The sequence below is a fragment of the Archocentrus centrarchus genome, unplaced genomic scaffold (genome assembly GCF_007364275.1).
Source record: "Archocentrus centrarchus isolate MPI-CPG fArcCen1 unplaced genomic scaffold, fArcCen1 scaffold_50_ctg1, whole genome shotgun sequence".
In the NCBI taxonomy this organism is placed as follows: Eukaryota; Metazoa; Chordata; class Actinopteri; order Cichliformes; family Cichlidae; genus Archocentrus; species Archocentrus centrarchus.
Genome location: NW_022060273.1, coordinates 845027 through 860093, shown reverse-complemented (window position 1 = coordinate 860093; position 15067 = coordinate 845027). Strand labels below are relative to the sequence as shown.

At 44.0% G+C, this 15067-nt stretch overlaps 1 protein-coding gene across 4 annotated transcripts in view; it reads left to right on the top strand.

Annotated features, from left to right (window-relative positions):
- Nucleotides 1–15067, top strand: part of birc6 (baculoviral IAP repeat containing 6) — a 141051-nt gene that overhangs the window by 34739 nt on the left and 91245 nt on the right. The window contains exons 17-43 of one of the 4 annotated variants that reach the window (XM_030725245.1): nt 243–376; nt 558–719; nt 840–971; nt 1353–1450; nt 1551–1698; nt 2207–2340; nt 3615–3761; nt 3846–4033; nt 4504–4815; nt 4981–5080; nt 5252–5466; nt 5583–5791; nt 5987–6339; nt 6460–6679; nt 8315–8451; nt 8572–8709; nt 9500–9627; nt 9825–9953; nt 10106–10321; nt 10405–10588; nt 11888–12094; nt 12629–12762; nt 13234–13387; nt 13488–13604; nt 13703–13863; nt 14185–14311; nt 14405–14515. In XM_030725245.1, the coding sequence (XP_030581105.1) occupies nt 243–376; nt 558–719; nt 840–971; nt 1353–1450; nt 1551–1698; nt 2207–2340; nt 3615–3761; nt 3846–4033; nt 4504–4815; nt 4981–5080; nt 5252–5466; nt 5583–5791; nt 5987–6339; nt 6460–6679; nt 8315–8451; nt 8572–8709; nt 9500–9627; nt 9825–9953; nt 10106–10321; nt 10405–10588; nt 11888–12094; nt 12629–12762; nt 13234–13387; nt 13488–13604; nt 13703–13863; nt 14185–14311; nt 14405–14515 (4495 nt within the window). Of the gene's footprint in view, nt 1–242; nt 377–557; nt 720–839; nt 972–1352; nt 1451–1550; nt 1699–2206; nt 2341–3614; nt 3762–3845; nt 4034–4503; nt 4816–4980; nt 5081–5251; nt 5467–5582; nt 5792–5986; nt 6340–6459; nt 6680–8314; nt 8452–8571; nt 8710–9499; nt 9628–9821; nt 9954–10105; nt 10322–10404; nt 10589–11887; nt 12095–12628; nt 12763–13233; nt 13388–13487; nt 13605–13702; nt 13864–14184; nt 14312–14404; nt 14516–15067 lie in introns of all 4 variants that reach the window. The other 3 variants (XM_030725247.1, XM_030725246.1, XM_030725244.1) reach the window with 3 other exon arrangements.

Sequence of the window (15067 nt, the reverse complement as noted above, 5' to 3'; positions counted from 1 at the left end):
GAACTGTCGAACTTCATCACATTAGCCCATATGTTTTGTCAGCCCAGGCTGTTTCCTAGTTTGCCTGCATTGAAAGCAGATCATTTTAGTTCTTTAAAAAAGGGAAGATATTTTCTTGACTAGTCCGAAGTTGAAGATGTTCTAAAACCTACAGACTGAAGCAACCACACCGTTGACTTTGGAACTACCAAACAGACACAGCCATATTCATGTATTTGCTACCTGTGAATTTTTGTGTGTAGGAGAAGGTATCTGCAGCAAAGACTGAGACCTCAGCTCCATCCAAGAAAGTAGAAAACTTGCGAGGGTGCGACCTGCTGCAGGAAGTTTCAGTCACAATCAGAAGGTTCAAGAAGACGTCAATTGCCAAAGAAAGGTCAGATGACTGCTGAGGTGCTGCTGACACCACAGTCGTGTTAAACATTTAACACTCAATCAACAAGTTTACATATAGAGAAGTGGGCTTAACAGTATTTTTTTATCAAAGACGATTTTGCTTGGATGGTTTTTGTTTTCTGTACATGAGAGTTCATTTTCTGCTGTTCGATGGTTTTCAGGGTCCAACGCTGTGCAATGCTGCAGTTCCCGGACTTCCACGAGAAGCTGCTGGACGCACTGTGTCGGCGAACAGAGGGCGGCCCTGCCACTGAGCATGCCCAAAGCCTCATCCTAGATATCTTATGCTGGCTGGCTGGGGTCTTCTCCAATGGACCGTGCAGGTAGAACTCAACCTGGAGAACATGAATCTAAGACATTATTACCCAAGACCTCTAGATCATATATGACCTTCACTTTGACATTTTATGTGTTGAGTGTTGCTTTCTGTGTCCTGTTTTTAGCCTGAAAGAAGGAAAGGAAAGCCTGTTGGTGAAAACCAGGACTAGACTTACGGATATCGTGCGGATGTGTTTCTTTGAGGCCGGTCGGAGTATAGCACACAAATGTGCTCGCTTTCTTGCACTTTGTATTAGGTAAGAAACCTGTTTGATTCAAAGATGCTGATAATTCTTATCCTCTGCAGGAAGCATACAACTTAACATGCATAAGCTAAGGTCCTTGTTCACTGAAGTGATCCGGTGAGATACGTCATCATTTGAGGTGCTGTTTGTTAGACCAGACCAGTGCATTTTAGGTTTGTTGTTGTTGTCTGTGAAAAGGCAACAGAGACATAGTGTGGAGTTTATTTCTCACATACGGCATAAAGAGAAGGTAACGCGTGCTGTACCAGGAGTTCAATGGAAAGAGAAGTTGTAGTTTATCTTAAAGGTCATTAGGTTCCTGTAGTGGAAAAGGTGCATTTTTAGGTTGAAGTGAAGAAAATAACAAACATGTAGTTTTATTTTTTGCCACAGTAATGGGAAAGGAGAACCAAGTCAGCAGGGTTTTGGCGTGAGCCTTCTGAAGGCTCTGCTGGACAACATGCCTTACTTGCCTGCAGCAGCAACTGGCGGTGAGTGACTGAGCAACATCCAGCACTCTCCCTTGTCCTCCTTTAGTGATTGTCCAGACTTCATGTTCTACCTTCTTCTCTTTCTTCTGTGGGCTCCCAGGCTCAGTGTTCTGGTTCTTTGTGTTGCTAAATTACGTGAAGGAGGAGGACCTGGCAGGCTGTAGCACTGCTTGTGCCTCCCTGCTCACCGCCATCTCGCGACAGCTGCAGGACCGCCTCACACCACTGGAGGCACTGCTGCAGACCAGGTATGTGTGCAGCTCTTGAGTCTAAAGCCTGGGTTACACTCTGTTACAGACAAAGGTACATATGCCTTGAGACTCGATGGCTGAATTGTCATTCCTGTTAAGACTTCTTTGAAGTCTGCGAGGTGCATGTGTAGTTGGTGCATTGTAATATAAATCAGTCCGGACTACTCCATACAGTTAAAACAAAAACAGGCACACGTGGACATCCACACAGACTCACTGTCTGATGAAATTTTCACTCAGACCTGAGTGTGTCCTAGCACACTCACAGATGAGGACAGTATAATCCAGGTTTAAGAGCAGCAAGCACGACTTTATTCTATGCAATTATTCCTGCTAATGGTAAGTAGAAGTAGTAACTGCCGCTGCTAAAACTCCATTTACATGGCTCATGATTTTCTCATTTGCATTTGAAGAATTCCCCAAATATTGGATAAATGAAGTTTTTCTCATCTCATCATCACCTCATTTTGTCTTTCTTTCTTGGACGTTCATTTCTTCCTTCCAGGTACGGTCTGTACAGCTCTCCGTTTGACCCGGTGCTCTTTGACCTGGAAGTCAGTGGTTCCTCCTGTAAGAATGCCTTCAACAGCAGCATCGGAGTGCAGTCAGATGAGATCGACCTCTCCGACATCCTCTCAGGTATGAGCGCTAAACCTTTATAGCCATTTCTTTCTGTGAAAACAGACTTCCACCTGAACCTGGATGTCTTGAAGCACTGCTTTCCTTTGTCACAGCCGGGCTTTGCAATGTGAAAGTGAAAAATGTTTTGAGGGCTGAGTCTGCTCTGGCACTAAAGAAACAAATGATATCTCTCTGGGCAAAAAAGGGTGCAAAATATTCAGTCAGCAGATTCACAATCTCTACTATATAATAATTAATAATTTTAAACTAGGGACCATGTATGTCTCATGCTAAGAGCAAGGCTCTTATATAACCCCTTTTTTCAAAAGCGCACTTTTGGACTGAGCGCACTCCCTCTTCCCTTCACTGCAGTAGAAGAATCTGTCTTGCTGTCATAGCTTTAATCCAGCTGCTAATGTGTTTATCACCATCCGTCCAGATTGACCTATCCCTGAAAACAATCTTGAGCTAAGTGGTACTGGGATCTGAAATCTCACGTGCAATTTTATAAACGTTTCCTCAAATTCCTGCACCTTATCACATGACCATAGAATGACCTTCTTGGAACGTACATCTCCAACAGTTTGGAGTAGCCCTTGGTCCAAGTCTAAAGAGTCTGAAGGTAAAACCAGTACATAATATGAATTGAATAAATAATCTTATGTTATACTCTTCATCATCTAATGTCATATTGAGATCTTTTTCCCATGGCCTCTTAAGGGTTTCCTACATGCTGAATCAACATAGAGTAAAACATTGAAGCGTCGTGATGCTTCAGTAAAACTTTATCCAAACATTTTGTTTCTTTTGGAGCTGATGTAATGGCTCCAAACAGCAAATGTATTTGAAAAACTGAGATCTAGGTACTCCAAACTGTCCTCAAAGGTGTGTACCATTATTATACAACTCTTCAAAATCTAATGCCTTTATCGAGCCATCCCATCCAGCAGCAGAATTTAGATCATTTTAGGTTCAGCCAAATACTAGATGATACATTCAAATATGGATCCAAATTAAACAGGCGGGCTACTTTAATTCAAATTCCTTTTAAATGAACATTTATCAGACATGTTTTTGCTTTCCTAGCCAGTTTGTTTCACAGCCTTTGCAGGGGTTATAGTGCATGCAGTACAGAGTAGCTGGGGTGGGTTGGTTTGGGCCGTCCTGTTCTGTGTCTGGGTGGTAGAATTACATAGAACATTATATTTTAAACTTCAGAGCAGCAGCTCAAATGTTCTGCTGAATCTTTTTTTTTGTTTTTCAGTTTGTTTTGGGTGCTGTGTCTTTTGCAGGGAATGGAAAAGTGAGCAGCTGTGCAGCAGCAGAGGGCAGCTTCACAGCATTAACAGGACTCCTGGAAGTGGAGCCTTTGCACTTTACTTGTATCTCCACCAGTGATGGTACACGGGTGGAGCGAGATGACGCCAGCATGTTCACTGGTAACCCTTTAATGTTAACTCGGGTTTGGCTGAGGTTTCACTGTGTGGACTGTCTTTCCCTGAACATGTGCTCTTTGTTTCCAGTGAGTACGTTTGGTGTAACCCCAGCAGTGGGTGGCCTGTCGACGGGAACGGTCGGAGAAGCTTCTACAGCTCTGAGTTCTGCAGCTCAGGTGGCTCTCCAGTCGTTGTCTCACGCCATGGTCTCAGCAGAGCAGCAGCTGCAGGTCCTGCAGGAGAAGCAGCAGCAGCTGTTGAAGCTGCAGCAACAGGTGAAGGACCAGCTCAGCTGTCTAGCCCGTTTTAGCAGCAGGACCTCAACAAAACCTAAAGTAAAATAGTCACCATGTAGTCAGTGTATAAAAGTGATGAAATATAAAATATGCTTTGACAGTGGGCTGAGCCAGCCCTCTGAATTCACTATAAATTTATGAGAACCAGAAAACAGCTCATAAAACGAGTTAACAGAAGGTTTTAATTACATGATGAATGTTAGAAAAAGTCTCTCAGGTTCGTAAAGTATAAGAAAGAAGACTGTGATTAATTTCCTGCAGTGTGAAATGCTGATATTGTAGCAAGTCCTTGATACAGTGTAAGGAAGCCTAGCCACAGTGCCAGGAAATTTGGAAAACTACCTCAGACTGTGTCCAGTAGTAGATTTCTCTGGAGATTATCGTGCTGCTCTGGTAGAAGTCTAGTGTTTTTATCTTGTGCGTGTAATAATCTTTCTGTGCTGAAACAGAAGGCCAAGCTGGAGGCCAAGCTGCATCAGACCACCTCAGCAGCAGCTGCTGCTGCCTCAGGCGTGGGACCCATACACAACTCTGTGCCTTCAAACCCTTCTTCCGCTCCGGGCTTTTTCATTCACCCATCTGACGTCATCCCACCGACACCCAAAACCACACCCCTCTTCATGACCCCTCCTCTCACGCCGCCCAACGAGGTGGTTTCTGCGGCCTTCAGTGCTGAGCTGGCTCACCTGTTTCCTGGTTCCATGATGGACCCTGGGCCTGTCAACCTGGCTGCACACAAGAACACACAGAAAGCCAAACCAGTTAGTAACAATGCTCCATGCTTAATTTGTAGCCATCTTTCCCTCTTCTATAGATATTGCTGCATATGTCACTTTTAACAAATGATTTTAGATAGACCTAGATCTATATCTAACTCGATAGATTACTTAGCACTAAAATGAGAAATACCTTTCTTTTTGCCCCAGAGCCCCATGGGCAGTGGTCTGGCTTTGGCCATTTCCCAGGCATCTCACTTCCTGCAGCCTCCTCCACATCAGTCCATCATCATCGAGCGGATGCACTCTGGTATGTCATGTAGTGCCATTCCATATTTATCACCGAACTAGTGCTTAAAAAGGTCAATATTTTTAGACTTGAACATTCTGAAACTGGAGTAAAGAAGACATGTCATAACTTCAACATTTGTGGAAAACAAACTGAACTTCCTCATGAGTGTGACACGTCTTTCCCTCTCAGGAGCTCGCCGTTTTGTTACGCTAGACTTCGGCCGTCCCGTCCTGCTGACAGATGCTCTGATCCCCACCTGTGGCGACCTGGCTTCTCTGTCCATAGACATCTGGACTCTGGGCGAGGAGGTGGATGGCCGAAGGCTGGTGGTGGCCACGGACATTAGCACTCACTCCCTCATTCTGCACGACCTGCTGCCACCACCAGTCTGCAGGTTCATGAAGGTGTGTTTCTCTTCTTTGGGAGAGAGTTATGAGTTGGCTGATATGATTTTTGTGCTTTTAACTTCTACTCTGAATCTAATGCTTCCCTGCTAATTCGGGGTGCCTCATATTCTCAGATCACTGTGATTGGGCGCTATGGCAGCACCAATGCTCGTGCTAAGATACCACTGGGCTTCTACTATGGCCACACTTACATCCTGCCTTGGGAGAGTGAACTGAAACTGATGCACGATCCTCTTCGGGGAGAGAGCGAGGCTGCCAGTCAGCCAGATGTAGATCAGCACCTGACCATGATGGTGGCTTTGCAGGAGGACATCCAGTGCAGGTGAGACTAGAGTGTGGGAGTCTTTGATTACCAGCTCAAAACTTTGTTTTTTTTTGTTTTTTTTTATACTATTGCAGTTTTGAGTTTTGCAAAACAAAAAAATGCAGAACTTAAACAATGTAGTAATTTTATCTGCAAAAAGATCTGATTTAAATTTTGTGCCATTGTGAATTTTCCTGTTTTCTTCTTCACCAGGTACAATCTAGCTTGCCATCGGCTGGAGACCCTTCTGCAGAACATCGACCTGCCACCTCTCAACAGTGCCAATAATGCCCAGTACTTCTTACGAAAACCGGATAAAGTTGTGGAGGAGGACCAGCGTGTTTTCTCAGCCTACCAGGACTGCATCCAGCTGCAGCTGCAGCTCAACCTGGCTCACCATGCGGTTCAAAGGCTGCGCGTATCATTGGGTGCCAGCCGCAAGTCACTCCCAACAACTGGGGGTCCAGAAGCTCAGGAGCTGGTTCACAGCTCCTCCACAGAGCAGCTGAGGACCATCATCCGCTACCTGCTGGACACACTGCTGAGCCTGCTGCACTCCAATAATGGTGAGCTGAGCACAGCTCATTCTGCTGGACAATGAAGTGTTTCAGACATGACTTTGTTAGCAGTGTGGATTGAAACATTGTTGTTACACACAATTCATTCGTGTTTATGGGTATTTTCAGGCCACTCTGTGCCCTCGGTGCTCCAGAGTACCTTCCATGCCAAGGCCTGTGAGGAGCTCTTCAAACACCTTTGTATCAGTGGTACACCCAAGATCCGTCTTCATGCTGGCCTTCTGCTGGTGCAGCTTTGTGGAGGCGAGCGCTGGTGGGGCCAGTTCCTCTCTAATGTACTGCAGGAGCTCTACAACTCTGAGCAGCTGCTCATCTTCCCCCAGGACAGGTAAAAGGCTATCGGATGCTGTATAGTCACCACAGATTTTTATATTTAGATTGACATGAACACATCGGTGTAACAACTAGTGAAAACACTGAGATAATAGTTATAATACTAAACAATGCAGCTTTCCAGCATATTAGATCCTGGTGCTAGACCAGAGTAGTGTTGTGTAAACAAACATGCTAACCTTTCAGCACGGTGACCTTTGTCAGAGCATAGGAGGTCATGTAGTCCCGACATGCCTGCAGATTCTCCTCTGCCACATTAGTTCACAGCATCAGTGTCTCCACAACAGGTTTAGAAAGTTTTTGGGCGCCCGGGTGGCTCAGTGGTGGGGCAGGCGACCACATGCATATGCCGCTTTGCGGTGCGGGCAGCATGGGTTTGAGTCCCGGCCTGTCGCCGATTTGCCCGTGTGTCTTCCCCATTTCCTGTCTGTACTCAACAAAAAGCAGCTGTGGCCAAAAAAAAAAAGAAAAAAAAGAGTTTTAATTTCTGCTTGTATGCAGGTTAAAATGAACCATGATGCAGTCTGAGAGTACTAATAGAGCAAGGTACTGCATGAATGCATTGCTTACTGTAGTGTAACTGTAATCTAGAAAGTAGAACATGGGGGGTCTGTGGCGATCGACTTACTTTGAAGGCTGCCTCATATGGAGCAGCTGCAGTTTTGGCTTCATGTTTGCTTCAAGTTTTTTAAATCCCTGGAGGTCGCTTGCTTGTTGAGATTCAGTATGTCCCTCTCTGAGACAGCAGAGAGATTTGATAGACCCCCCCCCCCCCTGCTGAGTTTAAGTCAAGTTGCACCAGATCACTGAAAGACCCCCCCTTTTATCATTCTAACAACTGCAAGTATCTACAACAGATTGTAGATCAGTTTCAAACAAGCAAATCGAAGCATATGTGATATATGCTGAATACACTGTAACAGCACTGATGACAAAGTTGTTTTTAGTTTATATCTACAAACTTGCTGATGTTTTAGCTCCCACTCTGGATCCTGGGAGATGATTCCCAGGAAGTGGAAAGACTTAACAGTATCCACTGGGAAGTCACACCGGATGACTGGGACTAGTAACAAGTTCACATCTAATAATTTATAAATTCAGCAATCTTTTTAATGCTTTCATGTCCATGCGGACAAACAGAGCACTCCAACCATGAACCTCAGAGCACAAGCTCTGAAGAACGTGGAATATTCAAAAACACCGTCCCATGCATACATGGATCACGTAACTCCTCCAGCAACATTATTATGCTTGGAAGTGTATTTTATCTTGTGCTTTATGTGCTTTGTGTGTCTATTTTCATGTCCGCTGTCATGACAGCTTGCATCACAGACGTTTGGCTTCCAGCACTGCCTTAACTCAGCATAATTAAACAGTTTGCTGCAAAGTGAAAAGTCCAAAAACTGCAAAAGTATTTCACTGCAGCACAGTAAAGCGCTCTGTCAGTGTTTTGAACACTTTGATTTGTCTACTTGTGTATATGGGAGCTGCAGCAGCACAGATTCTGTAACCCATGCATGTCTTTGCTTGTTCTCCTAGAAACATCTCACTTGACTTTCAGGTTTGGGTCCATGCTGTTGTAAATGCTGTGGATACTAACTGCAGTATGCTCAATCTGTATTCCTGTCAGGGTATTCATGCTCCTGTCCTGCATTGGCCAAAGATCCCTTAGTAACAGCGGTGTGTTGGAAGGCCTCCTGAATCTTTTGGACAGCCTGTTGTCTCCACTCCAGCAGCCACAAGCTGCCACTCAGCGCAGGACTGAAGGTAAAGGAACCAAGAATACCACACTCATGGCACGCAATACATTAACTTAGTTCAAGTCTGTGTGAATACAGACACTCAAAGTGGCATACAAAAAATAAAACTGTTCTTCGTGTATTCCAGGTGTTTTGGACATTCCCATGATCAGCTGGGTAGTGATGTTGGTCTCCAGACTGTTGGACTATGTAGCAAGTATTGAAGACGAGGCCTCAGGTGGGAAGAAGCACCTTGGAGGGAAAGAGCGGGAGAGACCCGTAACAGGTAGAAGACCCGCACACTTCTGTTCGCCTGCGAAACTGAAGCAAAACATAAACAGCGCTCGATGCTCACTGACGAGCTGCGTTACATGCTGTCGGTTCCTGGACAGCTTTGAAAATGATGTAACTTAACAAACATAACAGAAGCTTAATAGTGTTGCTGAAAATCTGTCCTGTGAGGTGCTTTCAAAGAAATAAGTTACTGCACATATAACAGGCTAAGACAGTGCTCACCTGTACTGGTTAGCAGAGCTCCACAACAAATCATTATAAAAATACTATTTTCACTCATTCTAGGCAATCAGTAGTCAGGGGTCCACAGCAGCAAGAGAGCACTGAATTATGGTCAAACTCGTTCACATGCAGCAGTGAATGACTACTGCTTTAATTCATGGACAAAGGTGGACAGATATTGTCTGAATGATCGAAGGTTAAAACAAAGTCAGGACAGCTTGCTGTTTTTTTTGTTTTGTTTTTTTTTACTCTATTTTTATGAGTAAGCACAGTAGCCTAATAAGATGCATCTGCTGACTTAATGGTTGTACTTTGTTGACAAGTCTTATAAATACATAAATCTTTGATACTCATCCTTCACCAAGATGAAGATTAAACAACCTGTGCTAGCTCGTTAAGTGCAGATTAAATGATGCAGACTGTATGCTGACGGTGTTTAACATGTTTGGGTGGTGTTGAAACTCAACCAAATCATTGGAAATTGAATTAAATTGAAGCACCGCTGGGTCATTCATACTTGTGTTATGCTCAGTATTGTGCTATATATTTTTGTATTGCAGGTATTCAGTGGAGTTTCATCAATAACAGCCTCCAGTCTCAGAACTCCAGCAGGTCAGCCAAAGGCAGCAGCAGCCTGGATCGTCTTTACTCGCGCAAAATTCGCAAGCAGCTTGTTCATCACAAGCAGGTAAATGTGTCTCATTCCAAAAGCGGCACGCCTTCACGTTTGCTTTTCTTCATTTTTAACTGGACATCTAGAGCTTAATTTTAAATCTGCATCGTTCAAACCAAATTTGGCACAGTTCCCTGTATTAGAAACCTTCCAGTAACGGAGTGAATACTTTTACAGTGCTCAAGCTTATTGTGCGCTTTTCATTGTAGCAGTTAAATCTATTGAAGGCAAAACAGAAAGCTCTGGTGGAGCAGATAGAGAAGGAGAAGATCCAGAGCAACAAAGGCTCCTCCTACAAACTGCTGGTGGAACAAGCAAAGCTCAAACAAGCCACATCCAAGGTGAGCAGCTCACCACACGCTCAGAAACTTTGGGTCAGTCTTTCTCATCAGGCTGTGAAGCATTAGGTGTTGTTGTGTTCCTTGAACTCTGTGCATCTCGTCTAATACCTCACATTAATCTATCACAACTCTTATCATTCTTCCCCTTTCAGCACTTTAAAGACCTCATCCGTCTGCGGCGGACGGCTGAATGGCCCCGTTCCACATTCGACACAGAGTCCACAACAGCTAAAGAAGCCCCAGAAGTAGAACCTCTGCCCTTCACTTTATCTCATGAACGCTGTATCTCTGTGGTGCAGAAGCTGGCCCTCTTCCTTCTCTCCATGGACTTCACCTGCCATGCTGATCTGCTGCTCTTTGTCTGCAAAGTATGTATCTGACACTGGGAATTTGGACTCCACGAATTTGAGAATCTATTCGAAAACTAAAAATACATTTGTTATCCCTTCAGGTCCTGGCTAGGATAGCCAACGCCACAAGGCCCACAATCCACCTGTGTGAGGTGGTGTCTGAGCAGCAGTTGGAGCGCCTCCTACTCTTGCTTGTGGGAACGGACTTCAACCGTGGGGACATCTCGTGGGGAGGCGCCTGGGCACAGTATTCCCTCACGTGTATGCTACAGGACATCCTGGCAGGTGTGATTAGTGTGTTTTCAGTTTAGCCTCACATCTGTTTGGACCTGATAAACATTGAGTGTGTGTGGTGGGTGGGCTGATCAGCTCTTGTTTGATCAGGCAAATGGAACATTTAGTTTGACACATTGTTGTTGAGTTTCAGTCTGGCTTTAGAGCTAAATATTCTACTGAAACTTACCTTTGTCTCGTCTTTTGAATGTTAGGAAACTGTTTTGATCTGTTCTCACTTTATCTTGCTTTGCAAAAAAACGTGGTGTTCAGATTTAAAGCGTTCTATTTTTTTTAATGTAGCTGTTATATGAACTGAACATGTGTTAGGCAGGTGGTGCTCATCATTGCTCAAACAACAGAAAGATTGAGAGCAACATAGAATAACAAGACACCCATACCCCATAGGGTTTGAGGTGGAGGATTGCTCTCCTCCAGAATCTTCTTTAGTGCAGTGGAGGAACCCGATGGTTTAAGTCGTGTGAATCTGACCTGTTGGTTCCAGTCCTGGTAATTGTCCTGCTGTCTGCAACTGTGCTGAGCTGCATGCAAGTGCAAAGGACCAGGATTTAGTGCTTCTGCTCGCTGAACCACCGCATCCAGAAACGTTCAGTAGAGGCTGAATGATGAATCAGTGTGTATTTAAAAACAAGCATGGCTTCCCCGACTTCCCCCCAGAAACAGGGGCTGCAAAAGATTTGTTGCCCCACCTTATTAGATGATTTCTTATTCTAATTTAAAGTAGCATCAGTGGACTCGATTTCATTGCTGGCTGTGCAGTGTTCTGAGTGATGTAAAATGGGTAGATGGTGAGTTTAGCTGTTTTCAGCCCATGAAATGCCATTGCCTTTGATAGACACATTTATTTTAACACCAGCCATGCAAAATATGTCTAATGGTGCACTACCTTTTTAATTTGAGGAAATAACTGTTAGATAAATCAGTTATTAAAATAATTATATTAAGTCCTAACCTAATTATTTGGGGTGCCCAATGATCTCTTCTGTTAGAGTAATGCTTGAGAGATTCTCCATGCTCTTTGATTCTGTTATTGACATAAATATAATCGTCAAAGAGGGACTTTTAGGTTGGTGTGCTCTTTGCAGAGTGAATGGAGTTTTACTTGAACAACCCGCTTTGTTTTGTATTCAAATGTTATGATGTGGAAATATGTTTTCATAATCTGCGTTTCAGCACGTTAACACATTGTGCACAGTCACTGCATGAATTGCCATCAAATGGGTATGCAGATATTTGAGAGTTGTTAAAGTTGGTGCCTGTCTGGTGTACTCAAACATTTATTCTTCTCAGGTGAACTGCTGTCTCCGGGCTCTCTGGACGTCATGGATGAGGTGGTGGTGGTGGGTGAGGAAGCCGGAGCGTCATCCTCCTCAGTGGGGACGGATTCGGAGGACTCCCTGTCCCAGCCAGCACCCATCCCCCTGGTAGAGAGCATTGATGAGGCCCTCGTGCCTGATATTATCGCAGGTACTACTGGGACCTCCTCAGTATTCCAAAGTGCGTGGGTAGCCCTCTCCATTCTAAACACACACACACACACACACACACACACACACACACACACACTGACTTGAGCCAACTTGTTTTTTTGGTTTTTTCCAGTAACAATATCTTGGTAATGTTTCCTCTTCCTTTCATAGCTGCATGTTTGTTTCTTTCCCACAGTATGTTTTTGTTATTTGTTGTTCCCCTGAATGGAGTGGAGAGTTCAGGCATGTTTTCGCTCATTGTTTTTGCATAATTTCAGTGCGCTTTTAATTTTCCTGGCACCTGTTTATGTCACAGGGTAAGCAGGTGACCATGTGCAGCAACATGCACTGTTTTTCTCTGCTTTCCTGACTGTTCTTTACTACTCTGTCTAATAAAGCCAAAAAAAAGTTCACTGATTAGCTCCTGCACTCATATCCGTGTGATAAAGTATTTGCTGGATTGATGTTAAAATTGCCCAGTGATGTTTAAAGAAAGAGATTCTCTTGCTTGTATGATTTTCTAGTGTGCTTGCAATATTAAAGCTGTTTTCATTGCCCAAAGGTGCTCCACCTCTGTCATCTTTGGAAAAAGATAAAGACATAGACTTTGACTTGCTACAAGACCTGATGGATGTTGATATTGATCCTTTAGATATTGATTTGGAAAAAGATCCACTTGCTGCCAAAGTGTTTAAGGTATGTGGATGATGAGATGCTATTCTTCTTTCATTCTTTCTGTCATGTCTTTGTTGGAATGACTCTCATTACTTATCTAGAGAGTATAAGAGCAGTTACTTAATTTGTCAATGCCAAGAATGCACACATGATTTTGCACGTTTTAAAATGGTTGTGTGCTTACAGACGTTGTTGAGTAAACAGTTCTTCAGTGTTTGTTGTTACTCCTGGGACAAAAACACTTTTTTTTCTCCCTCTTGTTTAAACTCAACGTTGAGATGTGAACTAATGCTGCTGTCAGACACAACAATCTGTAAAGAGTAATGAGCTTTGTTAGCGGAGTGTTAGCTAAGTGCTCTAAATCAGAGTGAACTTGTTGTAAATTATGTGAGCAAGGCCATTCTTCTGCTTTCTTTTGGCTACTTTTGATTAAGGTTATGTTTCCTGTGTGCAGCTAAAAAGGATTTAACTCTTTCTCATATTCATCCTTAGCCTATAAGCAGTACCTGGTATGACTACTGGGGCGCTGACTATGGCACATATGGGTACAACCCATACATTGGGGGAGTTAGTATCCCAGTGTCCAAACCTCCAGTTGCTGCTGAAAAGCCGGGGTCTCAGGGTCTGTCAGTGTCCGTGTCACAGGGTGAGCAGAGGCTGACTTTTTTTCTCTCTAGTATGGATCCCAATACTTTTTCAGCATTCTTTCCATTCAACATTTTGAGCTCTTCCTTTGTGTTTCACAGCACTGGATGCCCGACTAGAAGTGGGCCTGGAGCAGCAAGCTGAGCTGATGCTCAAAATGATGGCAACCCTACAAGCTGACTCCATCCTACAGGCGCTCACTTCCAGTTCATCCACAGGTAAACTAAGCAGGGACGTTTGGTGGAAGCCAGACAAGTGTTCTGTCCAGCGTTTCAGTGTCGGACTTGGGCTGATAGACTTTCTGTTGTGGTTCCAGTGAGCCAGTCTTCCAACGGGACTGATGACTCTCTGCTCCGAGCTCTCCATAGCGGAGGCTCTCCCCCAGGAAGTAGCCTGATAGTCCAGCCCTCATCGATCCCTATATTGAGTGCCTGCTTCAACAAGCTCTTCTCCATGCTGCAGGTCCACCATGTACAGGTCAGCACAGCTGCTAACTGCAGTTACAGGTTAAGATGTTTAGATTCATATGGTCAGGACCCAGCAGGGTTGCAGCATCATATAAGTGGAGGAGGTTGTTACAGCTTGAAAATATTGTGATCACTGTCTTCATTAACTTTCTACTGTGTTCATCTGGAAGGTCCTGACAGAAAAGTGATTATATTGGTTGGGCTATTCTAAAGGTTCTTGAAGTCTTAAATATAACGTGGTGACCACTACAGAACCTCGTATTTATGAATCCAGTGAAGATGAGGAAGGAAACACTGTTGCTGAACTGAATCTCATTTTTCCTGCTCTCAGCTGGAATCCCTGCTGCAGCTGTGGTTAACGCTCAGTCTCAACACTTGTTCTGGTGGCAGTGAAGAGAGCGGCTCTGACATCTTTCTGTTCAATGCCAGCCGAGTGCCCACCATCCCACTCAACCAAGGTTAGGACTACTCCTCCTCTCTAATGTGGAGCTGTAAGCAGCTTACACTCTGTTACAGTGTTTTATATTGTTCTATTTTTTGTCTGTGTTCAGCTTCCATCAGCAGTTTCCTAACCGTGCTTGCGTGGTACCCCAACACTTCCCTGAGAACATGGTGTCTGGTTCTGCACTCTCTGACCTTGATGACTAATATGCCAGCTTGCGGTCAGTACTCAGCTCTTCACTGGTTTCTTTCAGTGTACCAGTCTCTGTGCTCTGTGATTGCAACATATAAACACACATAAGATTCAGTTTGCCAGCCAAAGATCTTTATTTAAATAAATATATGTAAACTAAAGATTTAAAGGCCTGTTCCCTTAAATAGTGAATGAATCAATCAAAGTGAGACCAGACTGACAATCAGAGCCTCCACCCCAAACTAAAATAAAATCCCTACAAAGAAGCGGGAACTGAGGATGTGAGAGAGCTACTTTGTTTGGTACCGACACTTCCTTTAAATAGGAGGCTCTTTAACCTATCCATTATCCCAACACACCTGAGAGTGAGAGGAAGGAGAAGAGCAAGGGCAGAGAGGGAGCAGATAACTACAATGTAAGGAGCAAGTGAGGTGGTTATAAAGAAACTGAAACTGTTTGTTCATGAACAATACTGTTGAAGTGCATCAGGAATTAAATGATTAAAATCTTCTGTGAACCACCAAAGACAGATGTCTTAAAGTTAGTGCGGATACATCAGTTTTTGTTGGTAGAAGTTAGT